Below are 22747 nucleotides of genomic sequence, written 5' to 3'. Positions count from 1 at the left end.
GTTCAGGAATCTGTTACACGCAGAGTGCTCCTGTTCCAGCCGAGCATCTGGGTCACTCTTCCCCCATCCTGAGGTTTAAGTGTTCTGTGCACCCAACAGCTCTTCTGAAAAGGATATCCAATGGAGAGGTCATTGAGCAGCTGCAGCGTCTTGGAGGTGATAGGCTCGCATCGACCCCAGTACTTCAAGTTGGTGATGCTAGGGAAGAGGACAACAAGGACAGATCAGAGGGGTTTGCTCGGCTTCCCCTTTGCTGTGCGGCGGATTCTTCCAGTTCAAAAGTCACCCAACATCATCAGCTCCACCCTCCACCGAAACCACAGACATCACAAGCCACAAAATATTGGTATAAAATTACTGTACTTACATTTGGTTGACTAGAAAATTATCCTTCAGATAATCTTCACTACTTGGGTCCCAAGCTACACTGGCCCATACCCAGGCCCTTGGAATTCTGTGGCACTCCAGGGCTGGTTTCTGCAGCAAGGGTAAGAGAATTCTGCGGCAGTGACTACATGCAGACGTATGCAATTCTGCACCTGCACCATCCACTGTCAGCTGCAGAATTCTAGTAGCCCTTGCTTCTTCCAGGAGAGCCATTTCACCCCTTGGGGATGATGCGCAGCCGGGGCGCGCGAGGGTAGGCAAGGCCCCATGCACATAAAGACGGGGCGATGCTAAAGAAGTTGAGGGGGAGCTAGCGGCTGCACGTCACCAGGCGCACGGCACTGGGCGTCAGCATTGGAGCTACTGAATTGGCTCAAAATGCTAATGGAGGCTGCCAAAGACATGACAAAAAGCCAGTCGACAGGTTTGGTCCGGAGGAGAGCTGCCAAGGAACAGGCCGAAGAGGGTGCCTACCAGAGTGGAAGAGTTTTAAGAAAAGGACTTGTGCTACTCTGGTACTGAACAGCACGATTTGCAGAGAAAACTTTTGAAGGAGCAGTCCCCTCCCCATAGAGCTTTCGTGGCTGGTGATTGCCAATAGTCAAGTGATAGGGCATGAGTGCTTGAGGCTGTCCCCTCTCTGACTTTGGTTTTGCTAAGCAGGCACTGAAAAGAGAATCCATTATCCTGGTGTACGGCTTATTTTTGTGTCTCCATAGCCCGGGCTAGAATCCACGGTGGATAAATCAATCCTGGATATTGTGCGTGACTTAAGCCCTGATAAAAGCTGTAATTCTCTCGAGTAGCCAGATGTTACTAGCTTTAGACTGAACAACACTCCCTCATATTCCAGTTTTCCTGGTTACACCTTCAAATAAACCCTGGAATCTCTGATGCCTGCAAGCAGGAACACTTACATTTTTCCTATGAAGACGCTCAGGACCATGGTCTCATCATTCAACCCCAGGACCTCTGACAGACGGCGGTACAGCTGGAGGGGAAAAAACACCAGTTTAAAAGCTGCCAACAAAACAAGTAACGAATGATTAAGGATTATTTGTTTTTCACTTGTTCTCCCTTCGTGGCACACATGCCTGAGAGGGTGTATGCTCTGGGCTTTCCCAGATCAGTCAAACAATGCACAGAGATGCTTGTGATCTGATCCTCACCAACACTTGCCCTAATCACTGCCAGCTCTTTTCTATCCCTAGTCATAGCAGGTCAGATACTGTACACAGAAGCCGGAGCACTTGCTCTTCCTAGGGAAAGGGGACATAACAACTGCGCTCCTCCACCTGCACCTACATGCAGTTTCTTAGTGAATTTGTCTGGAACTCTAAGCCCCTTGTCATGTCACTGCTCCGAAGTCTGTGAGATGGGGAAGGAAGGTCATAGGTTACTGGAAAGGAAGAGAATCTAATTCTAGAGTAATGATGTTCCCACTCTTTTTTTTTTTAATTTAAAAAAGGTATTTTGCATCTCTGAAGATGCACCAAGGTATTCAAAGTCCAGTACATCTACAATTGCCTTGCAACGAAGAGAATGGAAGCAAGGCACAGATGCTAAGCTCAGGCCCCTCATGGGTGTATTAGGTGGTGCGACTCACACTTTCACAGGTATGTTAAGCCGTAAGGGACTCATTTGAAGTCACAGCAGAAATGTGGCAGATAACAAAACTGAACCCAGGTCTCAAGTTCTAGGCTACTGTCATAGTCACTGGCTCCTTCCTGACGCATACAGAACACGGTATTTCAAAAACAGCTCAGGGTTTGCAATGTTAACACTGGACATGTATCTAGAAAACACAGCAGACAGGTCTCTTAGATATTTTCAGCTATAAAGAGGAGAAAAGAAGTAATGCCACTTGCTTTCATTTAAAAAGGGAAGCTATTACTGGACTTCATATCACCAAAGAGACATAGCAAAGGGGACTGATTACCTTGGAAGACTTCTGCACCTGATCTCCAATATAGATCTTCCGGAACTGCTCAAAGAAGCTCAGCATGGCAAGCTCCAGCTTCTCATTCCCAGCCTGCGCCAGACGAGAGTCCGTCAGGTTCATCAACTGCAGCACCCTGGAAAGAGGTGGGAAAAACACACCTTGCTGACGGCCACTAGGAGAAAGGAGGGATTTCTGGCACATGGTGTTGTCTCCAGGCTGCGTGCGACAGTATTTTTTTTACTTTCTGTGGGCACTGTCGTTTTGGGTCAAGAACTGACAAAACTGGTAACAAAACACTGACTAGGGCACATTCCTCTTCTGTGCAAGGCCACTATAAGGCGTCTATATCCCTTCTGACAGGGATGCAAGGCTTTGGTTTTAATTTGCTGCAGAAGTGAGTATCGGGTGCTTTAGCACACTTACCCAGTGACTGGTCCATCATGTTCTCAAACCCACCTGCGAAACCACTACCTGCTCCCCTCACAAGAGCCAGGCTCTAAACGACACTCCCACTTCAGCCTGGCTTTTGTTGTGAGCCCTGCGGAAACAACGCTGTGACCAGTGCACAGGCTCAATGAGCAGACCTTGCTGGCAGGGAAGGGGTGGAGGGATTTTTAGGGTAAATAACACACATGCAGCAGAACAGGGGGGACAAAAGCAATGATACTCTTTTTGGCAAGTGCCAAAGAGAGTAAATAGACACAAATAGACAGGTATCATATACACTGGCACTAAAGGTAGCTGAAATATATAGGGGGTCTCACTGTTTCCCCTTCAATAACTCATCAGCTACACAGGAAGCCAGTGCTTGATGTTATCTATTAGGCACGGCTCACCAACAGGCCGGCTTCCATACATTCCCAGTTTAGCTCCTTTTCCTACCCTAGCTTCCAAGCAGAGCAATTAGGCTCTGGACCAGAAGGCACGCAGCGTGACTCGATGTTGTTCATGAGTAGTAAGCTACATGTTCTCACATCCATCAAATAAAGCTTGCACTGGAGAGGATTTACAATCCCGAAAATCCAGCATGTGTTAGACGACTTTATAACGTTTTAACAGCTATAGAAAAACTACAATACTCACAGCATATTTACAGACAAAACCCACTTTGGATTATTACTAGGAAAAAGACTTTCCCCCCCCACCCCAGCAAAGAACCATCATGCATTTAGTTCTACTCCAATGCATGCATTTAAGCCTGGTATAATTCCCCTCTTACATGCTCTTCCCCTCTCATTCTCTTTCTTATAACCCAGATTTCCCAATTTAGCCAAGCCACAGCAGAAGTTTGCTGACTGGCTCTAGCCAGTGCCGCCAATCTCTTCTTTCAGGATGGCCAATTCCACACTGTTCTTTTCAGTGAAAAGAGGGGAAGAACATGGTGGCAGCTTCACAATAGCAATTCTTTTGTTGACTTCAAGAGGGGTGCAGCTAGAAAACAGTCAGCATCCCTACCGACAAACCAACTCGCCATCCATCGCATCCTGCTCATCCGTGCTGGCGAACGAGACCCTACCACCAATCACTGCCCCGATAATATAGACGAGCCACGTCAGGCGCCCTGAAACCAACAGAGGACATCAGAACCAAGCACGTCACACATTACATGGAGGAAGCCGAGATTCGAATTTTATTTTGGCAAAGACAGGATTCACAGGGAGTACCTTTCTGCTTTAGTGCCCATTTATACCAAAACTACTCAATTTTCCACTTGGTGGAGAACAGGCATGACTTTTCTAGTAAAAGAAACAAGAATGCCAGGTCTGCCTGGAAGACTTTCATTATTTAAAGCCATTCCACTGTAGAAAGCCACTGTCTTGTAAAACTGTATTCTATGTATTTAAACATGTGCAGATGCCAGCAGGCAGTGTTTATTCTTTCAAAGTACACGTGGCTGGTGGAGAAGTCAACATCATATGGAGTTTTGCCCCCCCACACATACAAAAAACCCCCCAAAAACCTTTGTTAGATTAGACAATACTGTTTCAGAAGGAAAAGGAACAGTTTCCATACTTGTGCTGATGCGCCCATCTCTTCCACGAAAGGGGAAGCCAGTTACCTTATTAGAGAGGGGGCATAACACAGCTATACCTGAACCTCCAAAGGAACTGCTTCTTTATGGCCAGTGTTAAGCAATTCCTAAACCAACCAGCTGTGCAAGTACAAAACCTCCATGCTGAACCCACCCAATGCTGCGGACAGACACCCTCCTTCCCACAGTGGCACCGGCTGAAAACCCCACTCCCAGTTACTCATTACCAACCACCAGCTGGAGATTTCTGCCACATAGCCAGCGGGGAGGTTCAAATGAGCACTCCATATCCTGCCTCAGACAACAGAGGGATGGGGCAGGCAGCGCTGACCACCTGTGGATGGGGGAACATCCTCCTAACTTGTCTCTGAAAGACTGGGCAAGGAGATGCACTGCATTTCCCCAAAAAAGGAATGGAGTCAGTTGTAGGACAGCAATATCTTCAGCCAGGACTGCTATGTGTGTTGGGAGTGTCTGTCCACAGCCAAAAATATTCTATACCATACGGGCACCTCTCCAAGGGAATGTTTGTGAGATCTGCCTCCCCATTTACGGATTTCACCAGGAATGCAGGCTTCCGAAATGGTACTTTTGAGAACAGGCAACCTACTGCTAGTTCACAGGCCGCAGTCCTCCAAACGCGCTCACCTTCTTGTACAGCGACGTCCATGGGGCTGGCGGTGGCACTCTGCAGCAGCTCCTGGTAGGACTGGGCTGACTGGTCGAAGAGCTGCACAAGCAGAGCGCAGGTCTTCTCATACTCGCACCGGCCAATGGTGGATAGCTGATCTAGCTGCTGTTGCACGAGGCCAGTATCATCCAGTGGATCCTCCAAACCATCCCTAAGCAGCAAGAAAGCAGATCAGAAAATAACTTAAAATGCAGAGATAGCTTAAACCGTAACATAAGCTTATTTCTATCAGGTGGAGGACTCTTTCCTACGCACAATTCCAATGACTAAAGTCTCTGCCTCTACTATTTGTCACGATGGAGAGCTACAAAGACCGACGTAACCATCTGATCGTTACTGCGGCCGTAAATCAGAAGAACAGTAGCGTTCAGGTGGAAAGGCCATCAGGACCTGGGATGAGTAAGCTCTTCTTATGTCTTTAACATTTATCCAGGTCTTCGAACAGAATGTGCAGTGCCAAGAACAAGGTCTCCGGTTGTCTTTGTGTAACAAAACTTTCCATCTTTCTCAATGTTTTAGTTGCCTTTTCTTCTAAGTACACTAACCTCAACAATAAGTTTATTGCAAACTCCAGAACTAGCTAAACCTGCCGTTCCTCCCTTGCACTGCTAGATACCCAAAAGGGAATAAGCCAATCAGTCTTCCTTAAGAGAGGCATTGTTTTTCTATATTTGACCATTTGTTTTCATCAAATACAAACACACACAAGGTGGAATTCATCCCACACAAATTAAGGCACTGAAACAGAGTCCTGTAGGCTGCCCCTACACTCAAAGGAAGGGGGAAAAAAAGATACTTTTAGGTATAATTTGTGCATTCCTAGAGCAGAGATCTGAAAATTAAGTGAACCACACTTTGCATACTTACTCCTCTCTGCTACAATGGCAATTCAGAGTGCAAATGGTATGCTGCAGATGTATGATGCTAGGTAAGGTGAATTCTACCTATACCATGTTGGAGACCACTCAGATCAATCTGAGCCATTTGAGATTGAGGAAGGTCTATAAAACCACAGCTTTGAAGAAAAAAAAAAAATCTCTTTTTGTAAGAGACAGAATATGCGATTTAGGTAAGCCTCCCTTAGAAATCCTTTGGTGACTCACAAAGCTTCCTGCAGTCATGCCCATTTTTAAAAGAAAACTCAGAAGACATACCCACTAGAGCCTTCTGCGTTAGACTCTGGTGCCGACAACCAGAAGTGCTGCCATCTCTCTGCTTTTCTTACCTCAATATGATGTGCACAGATTCCAGCCTGGACGTGATGTAAGCTTTTGTGACTTCTGGCGTGTATGTTTCGAGCATGTGAGGCTCTGTGGCTTTAACATAGGGCACCGATGCAGCCAGCCGCTGCCACAAGCTTAGGAGATAGTGAACGCTGTTCGGCGCGAACTCCCAGTGCTACCAGGAGCCAAGAGAAAGAAAAGGAAAGGAAACCAGTGAGTTATGGCCTTGATTATTTTATCCATATTATTTTGACTCACGTAGCACTAGATATAGCAACATCTAAAAGCTTTAATGATCTGGTTGCCAATTTTAACAATGAATTTCAGTTCACACCTGAATTCAGTGGGCACTATCAGCATTCAGTAAAGACTGAAAGATAATCCTGAGTTCCTAGGCTGCGTAGCTGAGCCAAAGCCTTTGGTCCCAAACTACTGCCGAGCTCATACTGTAGCGTGCTGCAGACAGCTCCCCAAACAGAATGTACAGTTTAAACCTGTTTTCCAGATAAATATTACAGTTTAACAAAGGCATTATGTAAGCTATACAATTTTTTTTAGCCACATTCTGTGCAGGGTTGTAGTTACAAACCGTATACCAGTGGAAAACTCAGTGGGAATATGACATGATATTCATATTACTAGCAATCCCTGCAACTGCATTTTAATAGTGAAGTGATACATAATTCTAAAAATAAGCCTTATTTAACAAGTTGGGTTTTTTTTTTCCCCCCTGCTAAGACACGGAAAGACTCTGGAGGCATAGCAACCCTGCCTTCCCCCACGTACTGCTCCTGTTCCATTCAGTAGGAATTCACAGAATAATCAATGCTACACCGCAGGATTCTGTCACAGTCTCTGCAGAGTTTTTTTGGTAAAAATAACTTACAGCAAATTAAGGGGCAAAGAACAGACAGGAGGGTTGTCATTTTGTTTCAAGAGAAGACAGAGGGCATAAACACCCACCCAGAGTAAGTAAAACCATTTTGTACCTGCAGGCTGGTCACGGTGAAGTTGGCAATGAGTCGGATGACCTCGGGGTAGTTCTCCACCTTCACCAGCTCTCCCAGCTGGTAATTGCTTTTCAATCGGGCCAGCAATCGGCAGAACTCATGGTAGTTATTTGGATCTGACAAACTCTGAGAGGAGAAAAAGAGGAGAAGAATTGAGAAACAGCACTACTTCGCAACACATGGCAGTCAGCTATGAGTGGCGCATATTTACGGTGGAACGGTAGGAAAAGGAAAAGAGCAGCAAGATGTTGCACCCTTCTCCCCAGTGCCACAAGTGGGACGTGCACGTTACAAAGTATTTTTGGTGAAGAAACTTGATGCAGAAGAAGCAGAGACACAATTCCACTGACTGCATCTGAAATACTCACCTGTGGGTTTTCCAGTATTCGTTTAACTCCATCAACGAGATGAGAGAGAAACTTTGCTCTTTCCGCATTGTTGAAGAGGGATCTGCGTACAGAGGCTATCTGCACTAAGCAGGATAAAACCTAAAAGGGGCAAGGAGAATAAATAGAAAGGGAGGGATTAGAACAATAAAATGAACAGCACGTTTCCTTTTCATGACACAACAAATCATCAAAGTCTGATGCTCCTTTGCATGCTATGCAACAGCTCCCTCATCTTTGCAATTCTGTGTAGTCTGTGTAAAAGCGTAGAAAGAAATTACAGCAGAGAGAAAAACCACATCACCCAAAGGAACATCTCCGTCCTGACAGTCAAAGGTGTGTTCCAAACCCTGCTCCCAAAAATGCTGGGATTTCTTCAGATGGAGAACACGGATCGCGTAAGACTGAAAATACGCTAGGACTGGCAGGGAAAGCTGGTAAACTTAACACGCACTTGGGAAAGGGATCGCAGAAGATAGAAGACCGGCAAGAAAAAGTCAATTGTTCTCAACCCAAACCTCTGAAACTTAAATCGAGAGTAAATTCCAAGGATGCAGCTGCAGCAGTGAGTAACAGGCTGGTGAAGAGGGTTTTGAAGAGCAGCAGCAGTCAGTTACGATTGCCCTGCAATCCTTATCCGGAGGCAAAGCCCCATTCCCTCTGACCAGTGTAAGGACTACCTGCTCAACTGCTAAGCCTCTCATTCTTGCTGGCTCTTACATTTACTGATCAAAGAGGCAGGACAATTAAAGGCGTAATTGCTTCAGATTTCTGTTCAGTAACAAAAAACGAGTCTCACGCTGTTAAAGCCTCTCATGAATATTTGAGGCTCTAAATTCAGAATTAGCAAGTAACCCTTCAACATAAGGAACAGAGCTGAGAGTCTCAGCGGAAAAAATACTTCTGAAGGACCCTTCCCTTCCTAGCCAAAGGGCATGTTTTCATTGTAGCATTAATTATGAAAAATATTTATCCGATAGATAAATGCCCGGCAGGCAATTTTTTTCCAAGAAGTCATCATCCAACTTTTAGTTCAGTTGTGCTGTTGGCCATTTCATCCAACTGGGACGTGGCCTAGTTTTAAAGTGTGGAAGGAAAAATTACATTCCTTGGTTGTGCTCCCAGACTTGCTACCTACTCGCAGCATGGTTTCAGGATCAACTTAGTAATACAGTAGAAATAACATAAGCTACAGCCCTCAAAAAGGGCTTACTGGAAGAGCAAGCAGGCAGACTCTAAGCTACGCAAGGACAAAGAAGTAGGTTGGACTTCCAGCAAACAAGCTCTCTTAAGGTCAACGCCAAAACCTGCAGATGCATCGAAACTATCAGCAGCACCAGCCCGGCCTCCTCTTGTCGCTATAGCACAAGGCAGTGCCAAAGTAAAGGCAGCTGTCTGAAGTCAGCCTGTGACATTTTAACCAACAGTCAGTCTCCTGGATGAATCCTACAAACACTTTCTGGTAGCGGAGTCTGTAAGGAAAATAAACACTAAACTTACCAGAGGAGAAAACGAAGGAGGGATGGAATGATAAAGATCAAAAAACAACTGAAGGGTCGAAGAATCCAAGAATGCTGAAACAGAACGGAGCATTTTACTGAGAACACCTCCATTTACTGCTTTCCATAGGTCTAACGCTTATCTTACCAACAATGGCATGTGTACTTGTCACACGAAGTGCCACACTATAAGAAAATTTCCAAAGGATTTTACATTTTTTACACAATTGCCTTTCCCAGAAATAAAGTAAACCCACTGGTACTTGGTACTGAGACAAAATTACAGGAAAATATTTTAAAGAACACAATCTGTGAAATTGCCTGCAAAATGACTGGTGAGAACAGCAAGGATGTTGAGAACAGAACAGGTGCCGAGTTATTTGTTATTCACATTTACAAAAAAAACCCAAACAGTTTACTGTTTCTTGAATTGGCAGGTGTAAGACTGAAAGGGCAGAGGAGTTTTTTTTATAACTCAAGATAGCCAACCCAAGCTGAACTGCATTTGTAATCACGCTAAGGAAAGGCTGGATTTTACATCTGGCATTGTAGGCAAAAGTTTGTTAAGTACAGAGAGGGCTTTAGCAAGTCACCCATGCTTTCAGCTGGCATGCTGTAGATTAGCCCTCTTCCTCCAGCAAGATTACCTGATCTCCAACTGGTTGGGATCTGCACAGTGCAAAGATCATCTGAGGACTCATCCGTTGATGTGCCAATGAAATCAAAGTTCAGGCAATTATGTGTGAGCTTAAGAAGCTGCATGAGCAGACCATGCTGGCTTTCATCATTTAGGTTCAGGTTCTTCCCAGAAGCCTATTTATGTAAGCTATACAAAAAAAGTAAAAAGTAAAAAAAAAAAAAAAAAAAAAAAAATCAAGGTGACAGCTGCATTTGAGCCAGTAATTCAACTTTAAACAGGATGTGGCAATCATAAGGATCATATGCCACAAGCACCAACCCCAGCTATCATATACTTTTACAGACAGCATGTGCATTTACATGCTTAGTCTTTACACAAGATGGATAAGCAGACAGCGCTTTTTTTTTTTTCCACTCGGCTTGTACTGCACAGGAGAAAAGCAGCCAGGCTTGCCAGCTTGCAATTATACTGTGAGATTCAGGAGATAAGGAAGTTCTTATTAAGGTTAAACACAAGAATACATTTTCTGCCTGACAAGCACTTAGCAGCAGGGAATGCTGCTGCTGCACCTAACCCTCATGTGGAAATGGGTGCATTCACTTTTGTTGTACAGATGATCTGTATAAGCTCTGCTGCAGTTACGACACTCTGCTATGGGCAGGGAAAACATGGATACCCTCAAGTAACACAAAGAACTCGACGGACACGAAATGCTAGGTCATTTCACTGCAGTTTAAATGTAGCACTCAGGTCTGTACTCCAGGGACAGGCCAGCCTGTCTATCCTTTGTATTATCACTCTGTACTTAAAACAAAACTAACTTCTTCCGGCCTAAGTCTATTGCAAATAACACATTGCACCGTGCTGACGCTGCCAAGACCAGTGCCAGTGGTCGCTGGAATGTCTTCCTCACTCTACTCTGTCCACTGTATCACAAAGACTTACTCTTCTGAGGCTGCCTAAACGCACCCTGTTTTATGGACATGGGTACAGACGTGATCATTGGTTTCTCGCAGCCTGATCCTCCCCACTCGAAAGGATCACCTTAGAAACTTCTGCTTTACGTACAGAAGCTTGAGACAGCTACTATTAGACAAAAAAAGACATAACTTGGGTAGTAGGTGTTTAATCACAGGAAAACATGGATGTTGCATGAGACAACAAAAAACATTTCAACCTGTCTTAAACCACAGCATCCCAAGAAACAAAAGCAAGATGATTAAGAGTTAGGGTGGAAGACTAGAGGCTTCCTCCTGAGACAAGCCATGTCTTTCCAGTCTCCAAGTCCCCATGGTCATGCAGCAAGAGTCGTGTGGGCAATAGCTCAGCCAGAGCTGCACGTACAGGACAACAGTAAGAGCGCAGTTCTGGGGACACCAGGTTAACAAGGCCTGGTTTATGCCTCCTGGCCGAGTACAAGCACTTGCTGAATTTTCTCCAACAAGTCTGGGCAGTTATAAGGACCCTGTCCTGCCTGCACGTCCCCAGGCGCTTCTTTTCACAAAACCAGAGCAATCCTTTTATTTCCGAGACCTCTAATTGACCATCAAATGCACCTAAAATAAGCCAATGAATTCAAAAGTTACCAGAGCTGTTATGGTTCAGGAGGATGGGTGCATGGGAAAGGATGACTAGCATGATTGTACAAGCCTTGCTTCCTTTAGAAACCAGGAGGAGAAAAAAGATCAAATTACACCCACGTACCCACCTTTATTACTGACAGAACCAGAGCTGCTCATTTTGAAATATCTTTAAAATAAAGTTTCCTTTTCACTTGTTGTGCTATTTGTCAACTGACATTTCACTCAGCTGGAAGGATAAAAGTTAAACTAATCAAATATGTGCTACTGCCACTCAGTGTATTGGGGTAGACTTTCTCATAAACGGCTATTCTTGAAGGCACCATTAGAACTCCAGATTAGCTTTTTAGAAAAGAAACCTGATGCAGAATCAAGAATTTTCTTCAGATAACCTACCTGCTTACAAAATATACACGTGCTACTTCAGCTGAAAGAACACCTGCTTTTTTGGGGGTAAAAACCAACCCTACTAGCAGAGCATTGCTGCCTTGTCCCAGGATAAGTATTTTTAAAGCAAGTTAACTTGTGTGATAAAACCTGGGGAACACAAGACAGTCTAATATTTATCATGTGTTAAAACATCAAGGACAATCTTTAGTCTCAATCTACTAAACATATCTTCACCAGCATTTTTTCTCTCACCACGTGGGTTTTAAACTGAGGTTAAAGAAAGAGACAAGGACTTACTTTACAAGAAACCTCTCTGCCAGTACTGTAAATCAAAGATACTTAAAACGTAAAACAAACATCTCTCTCTCCTGATGCTTTAAGACAGGAAAGTTTAACCCAAGCCTCATGGTCCAGGCGCATACGTTCAATTGAAATTGTTGAAGAGAGTTGTATTGCTGTATTTGTGTCACGTTCTTTTTTTTTTTTCCCTTTAATACAAACCTAAGTCAAAGCTTTCCTGAAACACAAGTCCAGAACATAGCTTTTAGAACAAGAGCACTCGTTCCAGGAGAGTTACACCAGAGGGAACTTCAGCCCAAAGTCTGTCGCCCCAACATACAGCGCCCAAGAGAGATGACAAACGACGGTTTCCTTACCTGTTTCAGTAAATTGCATGACAGTGTGAAAATATCAAATAAGGATGAATCTCGGAAGGAAGAGGCTATTTTCCTGTGCTTGGTCAGTGGATGAGTAGTATCCGCCTGAGCAGAGAGAAAACCAGTGCTTAGAACTGATGGGCAGAGGTGGAACAAGACCAGCAGAACGCGTAGGAACCCTGTTAAGCACTGGGACATCAAGGTTTCCCTCCCCAGAGCCATGTTACACCGGCTGGCCAAACCAGGGCGATGCACTGCCACTGCGGTATGTGCTGCTACTGCAGAACAGTGGTTCTTCCACAGATAAAATCATATTGCTGGCTGATGACAGAACTTTCCACCTACAATACTTACAATGCAGTTTCACTGTACCCCTGCCAGAAAGCAGGGCTGGGTTTACTCTCAAGTTCATTTGAATGTCTTCCAAAGCAGGATCAACAGCAGTATTTTCAACAGCACTTATGTCATTTTAGAAACTTGAACACTGCTTTCTAAAGTGCTCCGAACTCCTGAGAGTTAAATCCTACCTGAAGCCGCTGGGCAGACACATGGTCAACTACTAGCAATTATAATTCCCCTCCTGAACCTGCACAGATGAGAAGAAAACTAGAAGGAGAGTTAACCAGTGACAGCCAGTTTGGACTTTGTTGTATCTATTATAAACTCCAGTTCTGGACCTCACACCATATCAGAATAAAAAGCTGACATGTGACCTAAGAGGCAAATACACACATATTGCTTTATACTGGATAACAAAGTCTCCAATTGATTCAACCAGTGCATTCTAGCATGGGCAAGCACAGCTGAACGGCAGCGCGGGTTACGTCACTTTGTGGAGTACTTTCTAGGAAGGGGAGGAAAGTGAAGTGATATTTCACATCTTTGCCATTTATTTGAACACAGGCTGGCAAAATTCCACTTGCCCAGGCTAAGTTATTTGATGGGCAGTTGGTTATCATAGTGCATCTGGGATGGAGCCTTATCGCAGCCCCGTGCAGAGGCACACAACTTGAATCTCCATTTTCTTCATGCTTTTGTTACTATACCTCTGTTAACCTTAAATACGCACACGTCTCATCCAGTATTGCAGGAACCAGTACAGCTCTAACCACTGCAGACCTCACTTTAACGTCCTAACCTTCACAACGACCCCATGGCAGACGCAAACACTCTTGTCTCTTATATTACAGGCAAGAAAGAGAAGCCCTGCATCACCCAGTAGTTGGTGGCAGATCAGAACTGGACCTAAATTTGTCAGGTGCTCTAACAACTGAATTACCATTCCTCAGCTCATGCTATTAGATTTCAGGATCTTTAAGAAAATGAGCATTATTTACTCCCTCCATGGTTATTACAAATCTCACGTTATTTTGGGCTTGTGGCAAATAAGCATTTCCTTTTTCTTCACTACGAGGTCGTGTGGATTAAATCAGTGAACTTCTACAATACAGTGGACACTCAGTACCTCCAGGCAAGTCTGTGCAGTACTTACAGGATGAAAACTGATACTTCAAAACAGTTACTAGCACTTTATTTTATTTGTACTGTGAGCTTTTGGAACAAAAGCTTTAGTAAACAAAGCTCTAGAAAATTCGGCTCTCATGCAATGTAGTTGGAAGTTTAAATAGTTACCAAAAAAAGCCCGAAGAGAAGCCCCACAAGGGTTTTTTTGGGCAGGTTTTTTTGCTATGTACACGTACATGACCCCACTCTGATGAGTGGGCATGTTGGCAGATTTATTATTTTGCAAGTAATGGCAGTTTTAGACTTTCCAAGATGAGTCACTGAATCCAGCCCTGTGCAGTTGCTGGCACAAAGCACATTTAGGAATGAGTAGTAAACTGTGGCACATTTAATATCCAAGGTATCAGGAAGAGATTTTTGATCAAAGTCTTTAACTTCATTGCTTATTTTAGTATCAACCTGTAGAGACTCTGGAACTGGGACAGGTGACAGTTTCTGTGCTGACCATTCTCCTGCAAGCAGAAGCCCTGTACAAAGGTGCTGACAGACACATACTAATTTATAGAGGTAAACAGACTTGCTTTCATCCTCGATGCAAGGAAGTGAAGGACTGTCCCTCCGCAGAGACGGAGTTAGGATTGTACAAAAGTCTGGGCAAGGAAATGGTAATGGTAACAAGACATGGCTTAAGAGCTAGGAGGAGAGCTATGGGTTAGGATTTACTGATCAGGCCAGGCTTGAAGAATGAAAGTGAATTTGGGGTCTGAAACGGATGCAGAAGCCATTCAGATTACAGTGCAGGGCTTGGGAAGTTCAGCAGAAGAAATTAATGCTTTGCCCTGGACAGGAGAAAACCTCCTCCTCCATTTCCAGTTCTGAAAACAATTTGTAATCATCCTTCAAATCCCACTCAAGGATCTCTCCGTTCCAATGCCTGGATTAGTCAATATACCAGCAAAAATGAAAGGTTAGTTTCCTTAGTAAGATATTAAAATCAAATAAACTTAGTCACACCTGGTCCTCTTAGCAAAATCGGAGACATTTATACACATGGCAACCCTCACGCTGTCTTAGGACAGTGGTAGCCATCAATGGTGCTACAGCAAAGTCTGCCTGACTGATTAGGAAACGATCTAGGCTTGGACAGCACGCAGTAAAGCCGCTTGTTCCAGCTTTCAACATAAATACCGAGAGGCCGCATAACGTTAGAGGGCTCTACAAACCACCGAACTAACTAACCTGGAAAGACTTGCTGCAGCTGGCATGACCGGGTGCCATGCCAGAGCACCACGGACTCGGCGTGCCCAGTCCTTCTGCCAGTCACCCAGGGCCAGGGGTGTAAGGGACTCAGCACTCAGCCCCAGTAAACCGGCAGAATTTGAGAACTACCTGCTGGGAACGCTATGAAATTTAGTACTGAATGAAAAGGACGCTATAAAAATCTGCACAATTTGACAAATCCTCTTTGTTTCACCTCCCTGGTCGATACGGAGGAGGGCATGCTCCATTCACTTCTTGGCACAAGAATGCTGTAAGCTGAAACAATGCACAGGGACCGACAACAGAAGGTGCTAGGGATGTCCTCACGCTCGGGGCTTTGTCCTCACTAGGTAGGCTTGGCTAGTTGCTTAGCATTGCTCTTTCCTTTTTCATCTCAGAAGATTACATCAAAATATGAGAGAAGATGGAAGATGCCAGTGAAACAAAACGATTCCTCAGGACAGGAGGTTTCAGCATCTTACCACAACAGTAAGTGACTGCGTAAAAACAACAACAACAACAACAAAAACAAACAAAAAAACAAAACACCCACCACAGAACACCCCCTCGCCACCAAAAAAACCCAAACAAAACCCCCCAAACAATGCACAGACACACAGCAGGACACAACAATATGAATGAGAAAATTGGACACTTACTTCACTGAGGAAGGCTGTAGCACTTACTTGATTAATTTCATTAGTTAGTTGGGACAGGATTGTCACTCCTATGATGCAGTGCTCTACACTATCCTGAGGAAGGAAAGGGGGACAGGGAAAGCAGTTAGCGATGCCAAGATGTTTTCATTAAGCTTCACTGTCATTCAAAGACCTTTCTGCTTGGAAAATTTCTAGACATGTTTGTCTAGAAATGCTTTATCTTTGTAGTATTGTGACTGGATAAAAGCCCATGAGCAATACCAAGCAGAGAATGTAAAATGTGCTTTTAAAGTACTTGATGTTGTTAACAACGCAAATGGTTCTAAAGAGTTCAGTAACATGAGCTAAAATAAAAGGTGCCTATTTTTATAACAGTTTAATCAACATTTGTGTTATGCCCTAACTCTGAAAATATTTAGATTTTTTTTTTAATCAGTTTGTTTAATTTTAACAGAGGCTGTGGTAAAACGTGCAGAAATTTCTGCAACATTAGGATGAGTATTAAAGTTGCCAGATGAAAACTCTGGGAAATAAGCTTTCCCCCCTGCCCCCTTTTTAAATTGCAGACCTTGAACAACATGAGTAGCAGCCGACCAAGTTTCTCCACACACCCGCGCCACAACCCTCCTGCCAAGAAGGACAGCCTATCTCCCAGTGAAGGGAGTCCATTCTTCACAGCCTGTTCGGCCTCTGGCTGCACTTGAGACTGCCAACAAGGGGCCAATTGTGAAATAAGTCTGTCACAGATACCTCTTCACTAGAAATGGTAATCCATTTATCAAATGATTTAAGAGAAACAACCTGTATTGTTCCTTTGCCCCAGTTTCTGTTCTGTAACTAATAAACGATGTTTCCTTTCCTAGCTCCACCTTGCTTTGCACCTTCTGCACAAATTGCCCTCATCTCCAGCTTAAGAAGACTGAACTCATCTGCAATAGAGAAATTCAAGCATATTTAGACTTGGGACCTTGGCCACTTCTTTACTGGAGCCATGTCTCGATGACAGTCTCAGCATTTACATGGTAATATCTAGACAGAAGCTACTGGAAAACCTTGCCGAACCATGTCTTCAAAAACGTGCAGCTTCCTGTACGCTTTAGCAGCCAGAACAGGTAACTTGAGCAAACAGGAACAGACCGTCTCAAACTGAACACAGCAAGTAGATATTCACACCATTTAATTAGGTTCCTGATTAAAAAGCACACATTCCCCACGTCATGAGCTGGGAGAGTGAGGAATCTAGCTCTGGTAATTTCAGCTAAGAGTACCTGCGAACTATCTGGGACATAGTTACCAGCCCAGAAAGGAACATGATCTTTAAATTACTCAACACCTTCTAGATCCTACTTCACCGCAGACATCTGTAAATGTCTGAAATAATAGTAGTTAGCCTATTTTCTGAATGCCCACACTCCCCCACTCCAGAATTAAAGCCTTGTACACATTACATCTCGTTTTCCACACTGGGAAGAATTTCTGGTCTTTTTGATCTCCTCTACTGTCTTCCTCCGACTTTTGATTTGGGGACAAATTTTAGAGCAAATAAATCAGTATTCATAGCACTACAGGTTTTCCTGATCTCTCTGGGAGGAAGTTTCAGTTTGGAGACAGCTGTTGATAAAAATGCAACCTTAAACCTACAGAGTCTTTTGGGTTGGGAATGAAACCCTATACTGTGGTGACAGCATGTACGTTTATGAAACAGTCAGGACTTCTAAAGAAAATTAAGAATAACATTTGTGTTACACACTAGTTTTAAGCTACATTTTGTTATGATAACTCAGCTAAATATCAAACGTGACTTCCATGGATATATCACCTTTGCAGTGAATGAAAGCAAATCAAGCATGGCACATATTTCCCTCATAGACAATAAGCCCACGTTTACCATTTTGCACTAATCAACATGGTGTATTTAAGCTTGATAGCTTGAAAGAAGAATTGTGCAACTGGAACACTGAAAGATGTGTCTTACCATTGAACACTAATAGTGGCAGTTTCCAGAAATAAATCCCTGCTCCACCAAACTTTAAATTATAAAAACTGACCTGCCCTGCCAGTCGTCAGCTGCTTATAGCCTTGGCGGTCACTATTCAATCAACAAATGGACAGATGGAAGACTGGACAGAGGACACTAAGGCGCAAAACAATAACTGAAAATGCACAGACTTTCAAATCCCACAAGGTGTGTATTCATCTTACAAAAAGTCTGACCTGTAAAAACCTTGTGACATCTGTGATCACATTCCTGAAGACATATTCATCCTTCTGACAGTCAAACCAGCCCAACTTTGTGATCCTGGCATATAACTGGATTAGCGCTTGTGTGACAAACGTTGCCAACTTCGGCCTAGTGGCAAGGTAGTTGAGCACATAGTTCCCTGAAACAGAGAGAGGTGTATCTGTAGACAAAACCTTGGCAGATGGAATTGAGATGGTAACGCTGACAAGAAAAAGCATCTTTTTGAAAGCTGCTAAAAAAAAAAAAAAATCAGCACAGTAGTGGGTTAGATACAAACATTGACCTTTTACTTGTGCCTTTAACATACTAAAGCTGTGGAACAGATCTGGAAAGTGGTTAGAGACAGGCGAGAGTTCCTCCCCACAAGCCTAACTTGTTTTGTATGATCAGATTAAGTCCAATCCTCTGTAAGCACACGTAAATAGCAAGAAAAGCTGAAAATATTTCAAGACCTCTCCTCGGGGATGATCATCTACCACATCATTTGTAAAAAAGAAAGCAGACTGAATGGCATTCAGACTCCTTCCTCGGAGGAAAGGAGTATCAGCCATTCTCCAGGAAAGAGCACTGTGACAGACAGACTGCTCCCTTAGGAAATACTCTAAATGATATTTCGGAGACCCATAAAGGATTTTCAGTTTTGAAAGCATGTCCTTAGAAGAGGCAAGCACCATGCGTATTTTATACTCCAAAAGAAATTGATATATATAGCCTATATATTTAGCCTTGAACTCTGTTAGCTAATGATATAGGCGAAGACGCCATCTAAGAGAAATGCTTCTTTGCCTTTTGGGCATCCTATACCTTAGGATGCCCAAACTGTAAAGCACAGTAGCTCGCAGAAAACCTCCCACCCGTGGATGAAAAGTCCACACGACAAACATTCACGTTAGTTTGGTTAGAAAAACTAAGTCTTGTACTTACGAATATCTATTCGTTGTTCCAACGGTAAAGGGTTGTTTGTGCGTGACACGAGTTTTGTAAGGCATGTAGCTGCCAATAACTGGGAGTAGGATGACTGTAAAGAAAAAACAACAACAAAAAAAACCAAAACACAAACAGAAGTTTACCACACACTTCAGAAGATCAAGCAGCAATGCTGGATTTTAAGCTAATTGCTCTCTGGAAATTTGAGTTTAAAGCATTAATTTAATTGGTACGTCTAAATACCCTACCTAGCATTTATTCTATGTTTTTATAGACACTAAAGTTAACCAAATACTTGAAGAAAGTGTTTAAGAAAGAAAGGAAAAGCTTTTAAAGAGCGGGAGACAACTGAACCGCCACTGAAGGCAGGAATAAAACTGCAAACATAGTCAAACTGCATGAAGTTACCTTAAACGCCATGCCTGAAAAAGACAATTAGCCCTCTGAGCTGTAGGAGTACGTTACTATATGTTAAGAAAAACTTCCAACTTCCACTTGATTACTAAATACAGGTTAAAATTTACTTCTTACAGAACAGCACACAGACCACTGAACTGTAATCTAATCTAATTCAGGGACACAAATGATGGCATTCAACCACCTAAAACCCCTGGCTGCACCCGATTCCATAAATTACAGCCAGGGAAGTGACAAGCATTTTGCATGCTAATTTCTGTAATATATAGTACTGTAGAAAGCTTAGTATCCAAGATGCAGGAAGCCTACTTATTCCAACATTCCCAAGGACAGTCAGGTGTAAAGTGAGTCAGATCCCAGACTTAAGAAAAAACCCCACAACCCCCTGGGGCAAGGGTCAGAGAGGCAATGGATCACACGCAGAGAATGAAACTGAGCTTTAGGAACTTTCCTTAAAAAAAAAAATAAATTCATTTGTCCTCAGGTAAATCAGTCACTAGTTCCCATCAGAAGAGCTTCAAATCAGTTTGTTTCGAATTCACTGGACTTCAAATTTAACAAAAAGTTAAATAATTCGCTTTGTTTAAGTTTGCTAAGCCTGTTAAGTGTCACTCTTCCCCCCCCTCCCTTCACCACCTCCTCCTCCTGGAGGACTTACTCTTTACAACAGGCTGTTTAATGTTTCCTATTTTTGTGAACAAGGCTCCAATCTGATAGATATGAAAGTTGGATGCACATTCTGCCGAAAGTCAAATCTTGCAAGATCATGTGGCAAAGCCATTTTAAACATTATTTGTGCTGATACAAAGTAAAAACCAAACGGCCACTTAAAAAGAAAGCTAAAAAAGTCAGGCAGGATTTACTGCTGGCATATTTTACATCCTTTCTGTAACACTAATTCTAAAGCACATGATCTAATTTTCCCTGTTTTAAACCTCTGGCTTATCAAGACAACACTATAGCAGGGGCAATTTTCCAAGGAAACATTCCAGAAGAAACACTGCTGGTTTTATCCCCTACGAACCTCTGCGCACACACCATTTTCCCCCCAAAGCCTATAGAGAAGGCAGTGGTTCCCACAGTCCGTGAAATACCACTGCCGTGATAATGTTTCCAACTTCAAGCTCGACATGTCTGGGTGGTAGCCTGCGAAGAACGCAGCACGGTCCACAAGACATTAGAATTGACAACCATTTGTAGTAACCACTGCAGCAGCATAATTAGCCATCACAGCCAATGCTTTTTTTGGCATAGGCTGCCCACAAATTGAGATATATGAAGCTTGCTGGGTACGGAATATAAACACTGCATGCCAGACCTTGGGGCTATTTCCCTTATCAATGCCCAAAATACCAAGACACATTTGGGACAATTATATTGTTTTACATACACTCCCTCTTTCTAGAAGAAGCTGGCACTTGCTCAGGCAGTCTGGACTGTTGGTGAACTCAACCAAGGCTTTCTCTGCCTGGAGCCGTGTCGCAGTGTCTGTGGTCTCATACAGCTGCTTGCACAGGTTCTCTAGCTGGGCTAGGCTCTGGAACACAGGAAAACAAATCGATTAGAAACAACAGGTTTTACAGTTTAGTTATGCGAGTAGTTTAACCCAGGTTATATGTACGTATACATACACACGTATATAAAACTCTACTGTTTGCACAAAGGAAGGAAAACGCCCAACTCGCGGTTTGTTCTTCCATCAACTAAATGCATTTAACCTACTAAATTGCTTGTTTAGAAATTTCACAGCTACCTCTTAAACCTGACAAAGTACCACGTTGCCTCCCCACTTTTACCTTTTTTACCTGAACTCGGGCACCCACTCCCAGGGTCAGCGCTCAACCAGCCTGAACGCACCGCACCATGTGGCTGATGGGGTCTGGAAAACCTCTTACACCTTGTGCTATAATGGCGATAATCCTCACCTGCCCATTTTAAATAGTAAAAAACATTCTGACATCTAGCTTTTATGTTATACAGTGTCAAATCCCTCACAAACTTGGTTTATATCCCCTTCGCAGGGCACCATAACAGACTTCAGCATCCCAGGATGCTGGAAGGACCTCACGTTACGTCTTCTACGCTACACATGCCAAAAATACCTAAAGCAGAACAGAGCAAATGAAGAATGGGATGGATGCCTTTGAGCGGCATCTCTGTGAACGCGTTCGAAGGGAAATAAAACTACCAGGCAGATTCTGTGTGCTCAAACAACTGGAAAATATTTGCCATAAGCTGTGATCCAGGCAGATGGTTTCCCCCGGTGAGATCTTAGGTGTCCTAGTTAAAAAGTGGCTTCACAGATGGATATATATATTCCCTCAGGTTCTTACTGCTAGATTAATAAGCAGGTATTTTCAACTGCTTTAGGGCTACATTCTAGGTTTCCAGGGGTAAATCATTACAAGCATACCATAACGTTTGTGCATTTGTAAAAAGAAGGATAGCATCAGTCGCCTAATTTATTTTTGGAGGAGAGATTGTTATGCAAAAGCTGCGTTACCGACAGGGCCAGCCGACGGATTCACGCACCACATCAGCGCACAGCTGAACGCTTTCTTATACACAAGCACAGCAATTCCACGCCAAAAGCACACAGAAGTTTTTGATGCTCTGCTGCCGAGAAGGCCATGAGATAAGACAGTGTTAGAAGGAACACAGAGAGGGACCCTCTGCAAAAATTCTCTTCTCTTGTACCATATTCCAGAGCTCCAAATTTTTTGTTTTGTTTTTTTTAAGTAACAATCTCATGGAAAACGTTGCCCTGACAGCTACACTACATTAGAGAAATTAGAGAACTTTGCCAAGTGCCAGACAGTTCAACATACAGTTTTGTTTCTGAGAAAGCCAAAACCCAAAGTCTTAAGCTCTACACAGAAAATCCTCAAAAACCTAAGATGAATATAAACCATTATTAACCATAAACTATTATAAGCATATGAACTACGGTTAAGCATTTGTCAGTACCTGTCATTTCTCATCACAAATCCACTTTCAGTTATTTAAAATCAGTTGGCAAAGTCTACATACAGGAAGGTGCCTGTTTATGTGTATCATCTTCAGCCCAAGGACGAAATGCCATTTCCTCCAAATCTCCAAAATCCTTGCAACCATTTATCAATGGTTGAAAAACTACTGTGACCATTCAGTCCACGTGTGTACGGTGGACCGAATCCTTGGGGAGGGGCTCAGCTTGACTCCACCACCCCGGTGGGACAGCGATGAATTGCAGCCCACGGTCCCACACCGAACCGATGAACACCGATCCGGAGAGCGTAGTTTACAATTTTGGAAAAAAGTATCTAGTTTTAAGAGTTTTACACCACCCTGCATTAATTCTTC

The 22747-nt window shown here is 43.4% G+C and overlaps 1 protein-coding gene across 1 annotated transcript in view; it reads right to left on the bottom strand.

Moving 5' to 3' along the window:
• XPO7 (exportin 7) overlaps positions 1–20954 on the bottom strand; it is a gene marked incomplete at its 5' end in the record, with an annotated part of 32062 nt that extends 11108 nt beyond the window's left edge. Inside the window, 15 exon segments of the mRNA XM_009318638.1 lie at positions 118–198; positions 1305–1378; positions 2327–2462; positions 3785–3890; positions 5010–5203; positions 6278–6450; positions 7265–7411; positions 7654–7773; positions 9172–9245; positions 9818–9983; positions 12437–12541; positions 15847–15912; positions 18034–18200; positions 18986–19079; positions 20796–20954. Of these exon segments, the coding sequence (XP_009316913.1) occupies positions 118–198; positions 1305–1378; positions 2327–2462; positions 3785–3890; positions 5010–5203; positions 6278–6450; positions 7265–7411; positions 7654–7773; positions 9172–9245; positions 9818–9983; positions 12437–12541; positions 15847–15912; positions 18034–18200; positions 18986–19079; positions 20796–20954 (1862 nt within the window).
• Between the last annotated feature and the right edge of the window lie 1793 nt (positions 20955–22747).

This window comes from Pygoscelis adeliae, unplaced genomic scaffold (assembly GCF_000699105.1).
Source record: "Pygoscelis adeliae isolate BGI_AS28 unplaced genomic scaffold, ASM69910v1 Scaffold52, whole genome shotgun sequence".
NCBI classification, from domain to species: Eukaryota; Metazoa; Chordata; class Aves; order Sphenisciformes; family Spheniscidae; genus Pygoscelis; species Pygoscelis adeliae.
This window is presented reverse-complemented; position numbering and strand designations above follow the sequence as displayed.